Raw genomic sequence first — 15,189 nt, forward strand, 5'->3', positions numbered from 1 at the left:
TGCAAGGGACCTCTTTCAAGTGCTGAGGAGCAAGGATGCCTCCTTGAGGACTAAGGTGTACCTGACACAAGCCATGATATTTTCAATTGCCTCATATGCAGGTGAGAGCTGGACAATGAACAAGGAAGACTGAAGAAGAGTTGATGCTTTTGAGTTGTGGTGCTGGCAAAGAATACTGAAAGTACCATGGACTGCTAAAAGAACTAACAGATCTGTCCTGGAGGAAGTGCAGCCAAAATGCTCTTTGGAAGCAAGAATGGTCAAACTTCGTCTCACCTACTTTGGTCATGTTGTCAGAAGGGGCCATTCCCTGGAGAAGGATGTCATGCTTGGTAAGGTGGAGGCTCGACGAAAGAGGGGAAGGCCCTTACAAGATGGACTGACACAGTGGCTGCGACAATGGGCTCAAGTATAGCAGGATCGTGGAGCTGGCGCAGGACCAGGCAATGTTTCATTCTGCTGTGCATGGGGTGGCTATGAGTCAGAGACGACTCCACAGCACCTAACAACAACAGGAAAAGGGGTGCTAGGGGAGACCAGGGAATCAGATCCCACAAGTGAGGAGGACTTTGATTTTTATCCTCAGAGCATCAGGAAGCCAGTGAAGGGACAAGGCAAGGTCAGGCTTAATTTTAAAAATAAAAAATAAAAATAACCCCTCTAGTTGGGAGCTCTGGTGGCATAGTGCCTAAAGCACTAGACTGCTAACCAGAAGGCTGGCCATTCAAACCCACCAGCCACTCCTCAGAAGAAAGATTGGGCAATCTCCTTCAGTACTGATACTGCCTCAGAAACCCTAGGACGGGTCCCGACAAGTCAGAGACAACTCGACGGCACTTAACAACAACAATTAGTTGTAGATACAAGTTAGAATTTAATCCTCTCATACTTCATAAGATCCCAAGCTCTTAGAATGCAGGGGACAGTCAAAGCCTCCTCATCCCACTCATGAGAAAGGTCACCTAATGCCAGTGGATATAGGATTATTCTCAAATCCATTCTTTAACTCAATCCAGTCTTTCTGGTTTCTCTTGACATCACACATAAACAAGTAAACATTCAAAAAACAACTGTCCTGAAGAACGATATTTTCTCTTGGATTAGCAAATCTAGGGTTTCTCTTCTTCCTAATGTTGAAGTAGACATTCTTTCCACTTAGAAGTTTTTGCCTCTGAAACCATAGGATCAACGACTTCTGCTAGATCATCTCCAATACCTTTGGGGAACATAAAACTAGATACCCGAATAGTTGGATAGTTGAAGTTGGATAGCTAGATGGCTAGATAGATATATATAGACTGATAGATATTCAACTGTAAAAACCTCAATGAAAACATACTAATCCTGATTATCCTTTGCATATTTACCACATACAGTATTTAACTTTGTTTTTTATTTCCTATATGCTGTATAAGGAGCTCTGGTGGTGTAGTGCCTGAGGCATCTGACTGCTAACCAGAAGGCCAGCAGTTCAAAACCACCAGCCACTCCACAGAAAGAAGACTGGGCAATCTACTTCTGTAAAGATTTACTGCCTCGGAAACCCAAAGGGGGTCACTATGAGTTATAATCGACTCAACGGTAGTGACTTTGTTTTTGTTTTCATTTTATATGCTGTGTATTTTGCATAATTTGAAGTATACTTGTCATCTCTCTCACATAGGATTCGTACTTTCTAGATTCTTTATTCTGATCCCAGGCAACTCTACTATGAAAATTTAGTCTTAAAATTTAGGCTACACTTTACTCAAAAATAAATAAACTCTTATACCAAGGGAAACAAGGAAACACAATATAGTACAACACCAAATGCACCCTTGGAAGTATTTATGGATAATAACTATGGAATGTCAAACATACCCAAATGTAAAGGGAAATTTTAACTTCAATCTGCACACCACCAAAGTCAGTCTAAAAACCATTCTCGTGTTTGGCATCCATAACACAGGCAAAGCCTACAGCCCATGGATCTCACGTAGCAGCCAAACTGTACCTTGTTACAAACGCTTCTGGGTAAGACATGTGCTTCTATACCAGATCTACTGCTGACTTGCAGCTAGTCCTCTGACAACTAATTCACTCAACTGCCGGCGCACAAACTATCATCCACAGAAGAATAATCATATGAGAAACACTTTCATAGGCTCAAGAGCCATAGTCTAAGTATAGCTGGAGGGAAGTTTCTAAGTTTTCTCACCACTCCAGCCCACTTCTGCCTTTGTTGTTGTTACTGTTACATGCCATTGAGTTGATTATGATTCACAGCCCTGATGATGCAACTGTTAAGCACTCAGCTGCTAACCAAAAGGCTGGCAGTTCAAACCTACTCAGCAGCTCCAAGGGAGGAAGACCTGGCAATCTGCTCCCATAAAGATGATAACTGGTATGATGTTAGGTACTATCAGGTTGATTCCAACTCACAGCTACCCCATGTGAGAGACTGAACTGCCCCATAAGGTTTCCTAAGCTGTAATCTTTATGAAAGCAGATCACCAGGTCTTTCTCCCACGAACCACTGAGTGTTTTTGAACTGCCAATCTTTTGGTTAGTAGTTGAGTACTTAACCATTGTGCCACCACCAGGGCTCCTTTTTTACTGTTGTTTGTTACATAGCCAGCTCTCTTCTTCTAGTGGTAGTGTGAGAAAGTTCTAATAAAAGTAATGAGCTAATATTTTGTTGTTGTTATTGTTGTTTGCTAATTAACCACTGTTGTTGAGTCAATGCCAATACATGGTGACCATACAGGACAGAGCAGAACTGCCCCATAGGCAGTTTCCAAGGCTGTAATCTTTATGGAAGCAGACTGTTACACCTTTCTCCTTCAGAGCAGTTATTGGGTTCGAACCACTGACCTTTCAGTTAGCAGTCAAATGCTTTGACCACTGTGTCAGCAGAGCTCCTTGTTGTTAAATAGAAGGGCAGAATACTTCAAGGAACATTCTACAAAGTCTCCCATCCATATAGTTATCACAGTATATAGTTTTTTAATATTCAGAGCAATTGTGACCACAGGATAAGAACTGGGCAGAGACAAAGGGCAGAGCAGCATTCTCCTCTGCTCCAGGGCATAGCCCTCACTCAACGCTGCCTCCTGTCACCTGACCTATGGTCAACATGAAGTGTTCACTGCTCAAGTATTTTCAAAGTGGAACCCATCATCTCAGTGTGGGCTTGAAAGGGCCTTTCCCAGATTTTGAAAATATCTGACATACTGTAAGCTCCCTTGTTAAATATAGTATACATTTGAACTATTCCTGTTTTTTAAAAAAAGAACATTTTCTAACTTGCTTCTTTTTTCTACACAAATATCCCTGGAGTTGAAAAGAGGGATAAGCGATGCCATTAGAGAAATCCGTTCCCCAAAGCTGACAGGACAAAATTATCTTTTCCAGAGAAATACCATCCTTTGTAACATCAGGACACCACAGGATGATGAAAATAGCTATCACCAGGGAAGAAAAGAGACTGGATGCATGTGAGCTCTCCAGATAGATTTGACATTCGTATCCTGAGTAAAACCAGACTTCCTTCTTCTCAAGCACAAAGAGCAGGGACTGGGTACAGTGTCTCCTTCAAAAGTACTTCCTCCTTGTACAGTAGAGATAACAGCTCTGCATTTGGCAAAGCAGTGATCATTTTTACCAATGTTCCCTCAACAATCAAAGATACCAGCAGCTGAAAAATGTCCTTTTTGACCTCTACCGTATAACTCCATAATACCCATCATGATTGACAAAGATAAAGAGGAACACTCTACCCAGTCTAGACAGCTTCATTTAGCAGCATTGAGAGTTGAAAACAAACTTTTATGAAGAAAGTCAAGGCTTATGTGGCTAATGATACTGAGAGGTGATGAAAAAGCTCTAGAAAGCTAAACATTTTGATTTTTACTCCTTTGTGGACTCTTTAGGCCATAACTCAGAAATATTAACACCTTTTACAAACAAACTAAAGACATACGAGAGAGAGGCACCTGGGATCAAACAGAGGCAGTTCTTGTATAAATACATTGACAGCTGCATGGGAATAGCATCCATAGGATGGTAATTATGAGAGTAGCCTGAAGTGTGCAGTGTAGTAAATTACGTAGCATGGCTTTTCTACCCATAAGTCATTGTAAACTCAGTGGTGGAATGAGCAACTGAGGAGCTCCTGATTGTAAATGTTATCCACCTGGATTATTTCTGTTGGGCGTGGCACAACGCAATGTTATGGGAGGCTCACTCTCAGGTGCTTAGAATTCTGTTGTTATGATTGGTTGGTTTGGCCACTCTGACAAGCTCAAAAGGAGGCCTCCTAGAGGCAGAACTCTCTCTGACTGCTGGTTGAGGACGACGTGCTGCTGAAAGAGACTCGGGCTCCTGAGACACGCGTTGCTGGGAAAGAGATGCAAGAGACATGTGTTTCTGAGTAAGACACCGAGGGACATGCACTGCTGGGGGAGACTGTGAGAGATTTGGCTGAGAGATGGTAGGCTGGGAGAAAGACTGAGCGTTTTTTCCTGAACTTGAATTGTAGCCTGGTGCTTCCCTAATAAACCCCGTAATCTGTGAGTTCTGTGTGGCCACTGCAGCGAATTATCGAACCCAGGAGAGAGGTGGTGGGTGCTTTAGGAGGAACGGTTGGTGAAAGGGCTGGAGGGAGGCAGCATGTCTGGCCTTGCAGTAACAGGCCTTGGGCTATTGATGGTGATTCTGCCTTCCTCCTGTGGGGTTCTAGGAGGTGAGAACATGTGGCCTCCTTGTCCTTTTCCCAAAGTGTTAATACGGACTTTCTAAGGAACCTAGTATTATAAAATGGAGTAAACGTTCCAAGAATCTGAAAAGAGACTACCAAAATTTGTAAACAGGGAGATGAACATCATTTGGCCTTTTATTCAGCTTAGGGAATACCTATGATGTGGCCCACAAAACTTGAACGAAAAGCATGAATGAAATTACCAAACGCTCTGGGCAGGGTCTTTGTACACCAATTCCTGACCTAGTGGCCAGTCATGGAAAAACTGATACCCAGTTGTTAGACAATAATGAGGTACAAAAGAAGTTCTCAGCTTTTAAACCATAAAGCTCTGTCAGAGACCATCTCATTCACCACCAAACCCCTTCAAAGACCTTTTGGAGAGTCATGACATTCCTAAAGCAATCTTCAGAAACAACAAGATGGAAAGCTCTCAACCTCCTCCCTTTATCCCACAGCCCCAGTATCTGATGTTCTTTCCCTCTGCCTCACCTATTCAATTAGATGTCAAAGGTTTTCATTTCCAATAATTCCTGAGTTCATTTCCTTCCTCTACATTACTACCCCATTACAAAGCCATCCTCCAATTAACAGTAGCTCTAATCCATTTTACATTCTACAGCCAGGGCAATCTTCCCAAAACACAAGTAAAATTATATCATTTTCCTACTTTATTTATTTATTTTTCACTCTTTATTATAGAGAATTTAAAATATATATGAAATAGTGAGATCTGTGTAAGAAACTCCCAAGCATCCATCATCCAGCTTCAATAATTATCACTTTATAGCCAGTCATGTTACCTCTAATTCACTGCATCATTTTGAAGCAAATCTCAGACATCAGATCATTTAATCTGTAAAAACTTTAATATGATTCTCTAATAAAGCTCACCTTTATAAATATAACTACAATGTCAACATCACAGCTCAAATAATCAACATTCTTTTATGTTAATAAATTTCCAGTCAATGTTAGCATTTTCACAATTGTCCTATAAATCACCACTATCTTTTTCTTTTATTTACAATATATTTGTTTCAACCAAGATATAAACATAGTCTGTATACTGTGATTAGTTAATATACTTCTTTTAAAATTTAGGTTTCCCCCATTCCTTTAACCTTTCCTCGTGTGTGTGTGTGTGTGTGTGTGTGTTTCAAATTGTTTTGTTGAAATCTTCAATCTTTAACTTGGTTTTCAAGCAACTTTTAAAACCTTATATTACTAATAGTCTTCATCTATATCAGGTTCCAATCAAATTAAATACTTAATGGGGTCATTTTTAAGTATGTCCACAAACCCTTTGCTATTTCTCTCTTTGAGCAGTAGAGATTAATTCCACACCCCTTCGTGTGAACAAATCTTAGTGAGTTGCTTCTAAGGAGTAGAATAATGTAGAAGTGCAAGTGCGTCATTTCCAATACCAAACTGTAAAAAGGCACTATGGCTTCCTCCTTGCTCACTCTCCTCTGGGATCACTCACTCTGGAAGACGCCATGCTATGAGGACCTCAAGCAGCTCTACAGAGACCTTCATCTGCAGAGGAAACAAAGCCTCTTGTCAACAGCCAGTAAGGAGCTAAGGCCTACTGCCAACAGCCATGTGGGTGACACACCTTGACAGTGGATCTTTCAGTCTCAGTTGAGCCTTCAGATGATGCAGCCCCTGTTGACCACCTGCCTATAGCCTCATGAAAGACCTTGAGACAGAACTCCCAGCCAAGACCCTTCTGGATCCATAACCCACAGAAACTGCATGACAATAAATGTTATTGGTTTTACACTGCTAAGTTTTGGGGTGATTTATTACACAGCAATAGATTACTTGTAGTTAGATGTCATCAAGTCAGTTGCAACTTATAGCAACCCTACATATAACAGAACAAAATGCTGCCTGGTCCTGAACAATCCTCACAATCTTTGCTATGCTTGAGCCTGTCATTGCAGCCACTGTGTCAATCCAGCTCACTGAGGGTCTTCCCCTTTTTTGCTGAACCTCCACTTTACCAAGCATGATATCCTTTCCTAGAGACTAGTCCCTTCCAACAACATGACCAAAGCAGGTGAGACAAAGTCTGACCGTTCTCACTTCCTAAGGAGGATTCTAGCTGCACTTCTTCCAGGACAGATGTGTTCATTCTTCTGGCAGTCCATGGTATTTTGGGTGTTCTTTGCCATCACCACAATTCATATGCATTGATTCTTCCTCAGTCTTCCTTACTCATTGTCCAGCTTTCATATGCATATGAGGCAAATGAAAATACCTGGATTGGGTCAGACACACCTTAGTGTTCAAAGTGACATCTTTGCTCTTTAACATTTTAAAAAGGTCTTTTGCAGCAACTTGCCCAATGCAATAATCATTTGATTTCTTGACTTTTGCTTCTATAGGTGCTGATTGCAGATCCAAGTAAAACGAAATCCCTGACAACTTCAATCTTTTCTCCATTTATCATGATGTTGCTTATTGATCCAACTGTAAGGGTTTTTGTTTTCTTTGTGTTGAAGTGTAACCCATACTGCAGACTGCAGTCTTTGATCCTGCTCAGTAAGTGCTTCAAATTTTCTTCACTTTCAGCAAACAAGGCTGTGTCAACTGCATAGCGCAGGTTGTTAATGAATCTTGCTCTAATCCTTATACCACATTCTTCTTCATACAGTCCAACTTCTTAGATTATTTGCTTAGCACACAGATTGAATAAGGATATAACCCTTATGTACTACTTTCCTGATTTTAAACCATGCAGTATCTCCTCATTCTGTTCAAATGACAACCTCCTAGTCTACGTACAGGTTACTCACAAGCACAATTAAGTGTTCTGGAATTCCCAACCTTTGCAATGTTACCCATAATTTGTTATGATCCATGCAGTCAAATGGTTTTGCATAGTTGATAAAACACAAGTAAACATCTTTCTGGTGTTCTTTGCGTTCAGCCAAGATCCATCTGATATCAGCTATGACATCCCTTGTTCCACATCCTCTTCTGAATCCAGCTCGAATTTCTGAACGTTCCCTGTCAATACACTGCTGCAATCATTTTTGAACTATCTTCAGCAAAATTTTTCTTGTGTGTGGTATTAATGATGTTGTTGCTGCAATCATTTTTGAACCATCTTCAGCAAAATTTTTCTTGTGTGTGATATTAATGATAGTTTTGGATAATTTGCACATTCTGTTCTGAATGGATAACTCCAAAAAAACTAAACTCACTGCCATCAAGTAGATTCCGACTCATAGTGACCCCCATTGGGTTTCCAAGGATGTAAATCTTTACGGAAGCAGACTGCCTCATCTTTCTTCCATGGGAATAGATAACTGGGACATAATAATTTCTAGCTTCACATCACTGTCTCCCTGGAATGCTCTTCTTCTTAAGTCATGTGTCCAAATGTTAACCATCTTCTCCAGAGAACCATCCCTGGATCTCTACTTCCCTAATAATCCAAAATCTGGAATCCAGGAGGGGGAAAAAAATCTGGAAATCATTGCACCTTCCTTTGATTTCCCAAAGAGCTTTATTTGTATCTGGTTCCAACTACCACTGCCTTTAAAAACTCCAGCTCCAACTCCAAATGTGTTTATGTATTTGGTCAGCTAGTGGAAAAAAAAAAAAAAAAAGTCCAAAAATAAATCCAATTCTTCTAATACCCATCTGCTTAAAATGTATAGTTGTAATGATACAGTTTTAGCTGTTCCTCAAAAATGCAAGGCACACTCCCATCTCAAACCTTCTTCCTGGGATGCCCCTGATATCTGCACCATTCTCAGGTCTTGGATCACCACACTCCTTAACTCCTCCCCAACCACAGCCATCCAGCATTCCCCACTGTTGAAGTGTTATTTTCTCTAAAACTCTTATCAAAACCTAACATATATTTTAATTATATCATTTATCAACCATCTCCCCTTCTTGGAAAGCAGACACTGTGCTCAGTCATTCAGTGCTATATCATCAGGCCCTGGAACAGTATCTGGAACATAAAACATGCTCAAAAGAAACTTGCTGAATAAGTGATCAAGACTGACTGTAGCATTTTATATGCTACACAATGGCTGCAACATCAGCTAAACACTTTTGTATTTTAGGCATCTTTATGTTTACTGTTGAGCACTTTAAGGAAATTTAATCAATATCTCCACTACCCCTCTGACAGTCTGTTGCACTGTGGTGGCTTACATGTTATTGTGATGCTGGAGGCTATGCCACAGGTATTTCAAATACCAGCAGGGTCACCCATGATGAACAGATTTCAGTGGAACTTCCAGACTAAGACAGACTAGGAAGAAAGACCTGGTGATCTTTAGACAATAAGCCAATGAGAAACCTATGGATCGCAGCAGAACATTGTTCAATATGGTGCTGGAAGAAGAATCCCTCGGTTGGAAGACACTAAAAATACACAGTGGTTGCAACAATGGACTCAAGCATACCAACAATCATGAAGATGTCACAGGACCTAAGATCTGTTGTACATGGGAAAAAAAAAAAAACCTCACTGCCATCGAGTCGATCGACTCACAGCGACTCCTCCTTGGGTTTCCCAGGTGGCATCTCTAGGGAAGAAGATTCCCCAATCTTCCTTCTGAGGAGAGGCTGGTGGGTTTGAACCACCAGACTGCTGGTTAGCAGTCAGATGCCTTAGGCACTATGAATCAGAGCCTACTTGATAGCAGTTAACAACAGTAGTCACTGGTTAAAAACGAAATAAAGCATTGAAACATCCTAAAGTAGGCAATCTGAAAAAAGATACCTTAAATAGTCATCTGCACATGTGAATCCTTACCAGTCTAATTAAATGCGATTTTAGGTAATTATATCATTACCTCAACTGATCCGTGGGCCAGTTGCTCCCCTCCTTAGTCTCAAGCTATACCTCACCTATCATTTCAAAATCTCCTGTTTTGTTCAAGTCTTGTACATTTTAATACTCCTGCAAAAAAAAAAAAAAAAAAACCTCACTGCCATCGAGTCATAGCAACATCCATTGGGTTTCTGAGGCTGTAAATCTTTACGGAAGTAGATCACCCTGTCTTCCCTTCGCAGAGCAGCTGGTGCGTTTGAAGTGCTAACCTTCCAGTTAGCAGTCAAGTCCCTTACCCACTACACAACCAGAACTCCTATATTCCCTGCAGTGCCCAACTAATGAGGCAAATCTATTAACATTTATTACATGAATATAAGAATTGATAGGCCACCTCTTCTCCTGACCCAAAAGCACACAGTAGACATCTCCAAACACATGACATAACAATGCTACCATGAAAAGTATCTTCATTCAACAGATGAAGTCTCTGAAGTGATTTACCTAACTACTTTTATTTTATCAAAGGCAAGTCAGAGGTGAAACCTTGGCCTCTTCAACTCACAACATTCTTGGCTAAATTATTCTGCTGTTACCAGAACAGGAAAGAGGAGTGGGGGATAAGAGAGAGAAGATGGTTGCTCCTTTATCTGATGTACAACATATGGTCCTCAGTAACACTCCATATATACCTATCATAAAGAATCAAATCCTAACAGTGAATAGTGATACTCAAGATGAGTAAGACTGGTAGTAAATTACTCTGCAGTTTGCTTAAGTAATAATTTTAAGGGGAAAAAAATTCCAAAACACAGTAATCTGATGCTTGATTGCCAAGGCATAGTTCAACACAGAATTGTTCTTTGTTTTTAAGATCCAGAACAATGCTACAAGAGAGATGTCTAGCTATGATATAACCAAAGCTTTATATCACCACAAGGACATGCAGTTATATTTGCATTCCGGCACAAAAAGCACTACTATCTTTAGAGCAGAGATCATCAAACTACAGCTCATGGGCCAAATCCAGCCCACCACCTATTAATGTACTGCCCATAAGTTAAGAGCAAATTTTACATTTTTAGATAGTTAGGAAAAAAAAAATCAAAATTGTATGAAATTCAAAGTTCAATGCTCATAAACAAAATTTTATTGGAAAACAGTTATACTCATTCATTTACATATTTACATTGTCGATAGTTGTTTGGGGGGAGCTCTGGTGGCATAGTGCCTAATGCATTTGACTGCTAACCAGAAGCTGGTGGTTCAAACCCACCAGCCACTCCTCAGAAGGAAGGTTAGGCATTCTACTTCCATATTGATACCACCTTGGAAACCCAAGGAGGGGTCGCTATGAGTCAGATCCAACTCGACAGCACTGAGTTTGGTTTTTGGTTTTATAGCTGTTTTTGCAGAACAGCAGCACAATTGAACAGTTACCAAAAAATCCAAATGGCCCACAAAGCTGAAAATATGTACTATCTTATCCTTACAAAGGAGCTCTGGTGGTGCAGCTCTAAGGTGTTTGACTGCTAACCAGAAGGCTGACAGTTCAAAACCACCAGCCACTCCACAGAAGGAAGACTGGGCACTCTACTTTTGTAAAGATTTACCACCTTGGAAACCCAATGGGGTCGCTATTAGTTGGGATCGATTCAACGGCAGTGAGCTTGGTTTTTTTTTTTTCATTTATCCTTTAAACCAAAAACCAAACTCGCTGTCATCGAGTCGATTTCAACTCATAGCGACCCCTCCTTGGGTTTCAGAGGCGGTATTTCTACAGAAGTAGAGTGCCCAGTCTTCCCTTCAAGGAGTGGCTGGTGGGTTTGAACAGCCAGCCTTCTGGTTAGCAGTCAAATACCTTAGAAACTACGCCACCAGAGCTCCCAGTTTCCTGACTCTAGCTCTAGGTCATGGATGCCGGAGGCTAACTGCCTCAGTTTAAATTCCAGTGCTCTCATTTATGAATCATGTGCCCTTTAACATATTACTTAAGCTTTCTGCACCTCACTTTACTCATCTGTAAAACGGATAATATGACTGTCTTTCAGAGAGGAAACTCTGGTACCGTAGGGCCTAAGGCATTTGACTGCTAACCAGAAACCTGGTGGTTCAAACCCACCAGCCACTCCTCAGAAAGAAGGTTGAGCAATTCTGCTGCTGTTCTGCAAAAACAGCTATAAAACCAGAGCTCCTTTGTAAGGATAAGATAGTACATATTTTCAGCTTTGTGGGCTATTTGGATTTTTTGGCAACTCTTCAGTTCTGCTGCTGTTCTGCAAAAACAGCTATAAAACCAAAACTTCCATAGTGATACTGCCTCAGAAACCCAAAGAGGGGTCACTAGGAGTTGCATCCCACTCCACAGCACTGTGTTTGCTTTTGGTTTTTATCTTGCAGAGTTATCTTGAGTTGTAAATGAAATAACATATACGATGTATTTAAATAGTACCTTGCATACAATAAGCCTTTATTATTATCCAGCATCTGTCTGTCAGCTTTTATCATACAGTGGTGACCTGCGAGTTACTGTGATGCTGGGAGCTATGCCACTGGTATTTCAAGAATCAGCAGGGTCACCCACGGTGGACACATTTTAGTGGCATTTCCAGACTAAGACAGACTAGGAAAAAAGGCCTGGCAATACACTTCCAAAAATTAGCCAATGAAAACCCCATGCATCAAAACAGAATAGGGTCCGATATAGTGCTAGAAAATGAGCCCCTTATGTTGGAAGGCAGTCAAATAGACAGTGGCTGCAACAATGGACTTGAGCATGCCAACAATCAGGAAGATGGCACAAGACTGGGCAACATGATGTTCTGCTGTCCACAGTGTTACAACAAATCAGAGCCGATGACAGCAACTAACAACAACTATTAGTTATAACTACTATTACTTCTTGTTGGGGACTATAGGACATAGTTTTCCATTAAAATGCTAGCAAACTGATTAAATTTCAAATCATTCCCCCAAATTTCTTTATCGTGGTAGAACTAAAGTATGATGAGACAATAAAGAAAAAGAGAAAAATGAAGAAATACAGAAAGAAAAGGATTAAACAGGGAATAAGAAGAGAAAAAAAGTGCTATAGACCCCACTTAGCAAAACCGTAGGTGTCCTGTTCAAAGGAGATGTACACATTAGGGTAATTTCACCTATAGTAACAGATTAAGTAATTTCTGTGGTATGACTGGATACTAATCACCATGTGGAAGCTGTCTCTGAGGGGAAATGCATTCTGAATTCCAAACAAGTGACTAACAAACTGCTGGGTCAAGCCAAATTTTAAATTGGAAGCTTCTATATTTTACATTCCTAGACGAATGACAAGTGATAGTTGTAGTAAATTCTGTGTCCTGCTGTCCATAGAGAGAAGCTAATTAAATGGAGACATTCTGTGTAAGGAACCAGTGCAGGTCAGGGGCTGCTTCCAGAGTGATCCACAGGAGCACAAGGATAATCTTTCTTATCCATGAGTTCTCATTTGGTTGAGAATAGCACTTACTTCCTAATGCTAAGAAAAAAACACTTTCGGTAAATAGAAGGCAAGCTCATTCACCAAAGATGGGCCTGCAGGGCAACTGGGAAGTAAACACATTGTTAATAAAAGATACACTTAACTTGCTACGAGGTTGAGAAATTATCTCTTTGCTAAAATTGACTTTCATTGGAACATATCTTCCCTGGGCAAAGTCAAGCTCCTATACTTTACATATATCATTAAAAATCACACCCACTCTTCTCTTATTTCAAAACTCCAGAGCACACCCCAGAAAAACAGTATCTTTTAAATTCACAATTCCACCACTATCAAACAACTTTATTTACCCAATTCCTTCCTGAACTTGAGTCTTCAGATTTTCACTGTTTATGGTTTATCCTTATAGTAGGTTTTTCCTGCAGAAGCTAACCATATATATCAAATAGATATGAGACTTGCTCCGTCAGAATAACACGTAAATTCTTAGAGAGGAAAAAAAAGAAAAGGCACTACTATCCAAGAGATTTCTGCAAACTGCAGGAAAAGAAGAGTGATTTAAAGCAATGCATTCAAGAGAGTAATTAAGATGCTGCTGAGCCGGAGGCAAATTTAAAAAACTCACTGAGAATGTATCTGCTGGGAGAGTCCTACTGAAGGCTTTGGCTTGAGGGTCAGGGTCATCTGGGCCACAGGACTGACTCTTGGTAGAGTGTCTGCCTTCTTAGATGAAGTCTGCTTTGATGCTGGCTCAGGAGGGACCCAGTTGGAAGCAGTTCCAAGACCCTGCCCTCCGGCGACTGCAGTGGACAAGGTGTCTTGACTGGCTGTTGTCTCACAGGCTTTGCCCTTTGTGCCTGGCTTGCACACACAGAGCTGAGGCCGCAGACACATCCCTCCATTCTGGCATGGTGGAACACAGCTTGCTGTAGAAAGACAACAGAAAACAAAGCTTTTAAGAAAAGCATCATATGTTTCACTAATTCTTCCAAAGGGATAACAATAACATCAGGATGTTCCCCAATAACATAAAACCACACTGAAAGACTCTATGATAATAATGATGACAATAATAACTCCCGATATTAATTAATGGCTTCCTATGCACCAGACTCATTACTGTTAGTCTGCCGTACTATGGTGGCTTGGGTGTTACTATGATGCTAGAGGCCATGCCACTGGTACCTCAAATACCATCAAGGTCATTCTTGGTGGACAGTTTCAGAGGACCTTCCAAACTGAGACCAACTGGCAATCTACTTCTAAAAATTAGCCAACGAAAACATTATAGATCACTACAGAACACTGTTTAACTTGCTTCATTTGGATATAGCATCTGAAGGGATCAATGGCTGGAAGAGGACAATATGATTGGCGAGACAGAGAGTTAGACAGGGCAAGAGAGACCATCAGTGAGACAGTCTGCCACAACAGCTGTAACAATGGACTTGAATATACCAGCAATTGTGAGGATGATGAAGGACTGGGCAACATTTCATTCTGTTGTACATACGGCTACCACGAGTTGGTGCCAACTCAATTGCAGCTATCTATCTATCTATCTGTGTAGGAGCTCTGGTAGCAGAGTGCCTAAGGCATGTGACTGCTAACCAGAAGGCTGGTGGTTCAAATCCACCAGCCACTCCTCAGAAGGAAGGCTGGGCAATCTACTTCCGTAGTGATACTGCCTCAGGAAACGCAAGGAGGGTTCACTATGAGTCGGGTCTGACTCAATGGCACATAAGAACAACAACAACAATCTATCTGTGTGCCTAGGCACTGTTCTAATACATATTAACCAAAGTAATTCCCCAGCAATTTATTTTGCCCACTTTATAGATAAACAAAAAGAGCTTTGGTGGTGCAGTGATTAAGGCATTCAGCTGCTAACCAAAAGGTAGGCAGTTCGAACACTCCATTCCATGGGAAGATGACAGTCTGCTTCTGTAAAGATTTATACCCTTAGAAACCCTATGAGGCAGTTCTACTCTATCCTAGAGGGTCAGGATGAGTCAGAAGAATCGACGTGATAGCAATGTGTTGGGTTTGGTTTAAAAGCACTGGTATTTGAATTCCCAGGTGTATAGTAGAGCTGACAAGGGGCAAGGTTATGGTCATTACTTGGTCACAGCCAGCTACCCAGAGGGACCGAGTAGTTGATCC

General features: G+C 40.9%; 1 protein-coding gene across 1 annotated transcript in view; it reads right to left on the reverse strand.

Annotated features, from left to right (window-relative positions):
- Positions 1-15,189, reverse strand: part of LTBP1 (latent transforming growth factor beta binding protein 1) — a 727,158-nt gene that overhangs the window by 604,372 nt on the left and 107,597 nt on the right. Inside the window, exon 3 of the mRNA XM_007938788.1 lies at positions 13,652-13,952. Coding sequence (XP_007936979.1) covers positions 13,652-13,952 — 301 coding nt within the window. The remainder of the gene's footprint in view (positions 1-13,651; positions 13,953-15,189) is intronic.

The sequence above is a fragment of the Orycteropus afer genome, unplaced genomic scaffold (genome assembly GCF_000298275.1).
Source record: "Orycteropus afer afer isolate SDZICR_OR568_19922 unplaced genomic scaffold, OryAfe1.0 scaffold00054, whole genome shotgun sequence".
In the NCBI taxonomy this organism is placed as follows: domain Eukaryota; kingdom Metazoa; phylum Chordata; class Mammalia; order Tubulidentata; family Orycteropodidae; genus Orycteropus; species Orycteropus afer.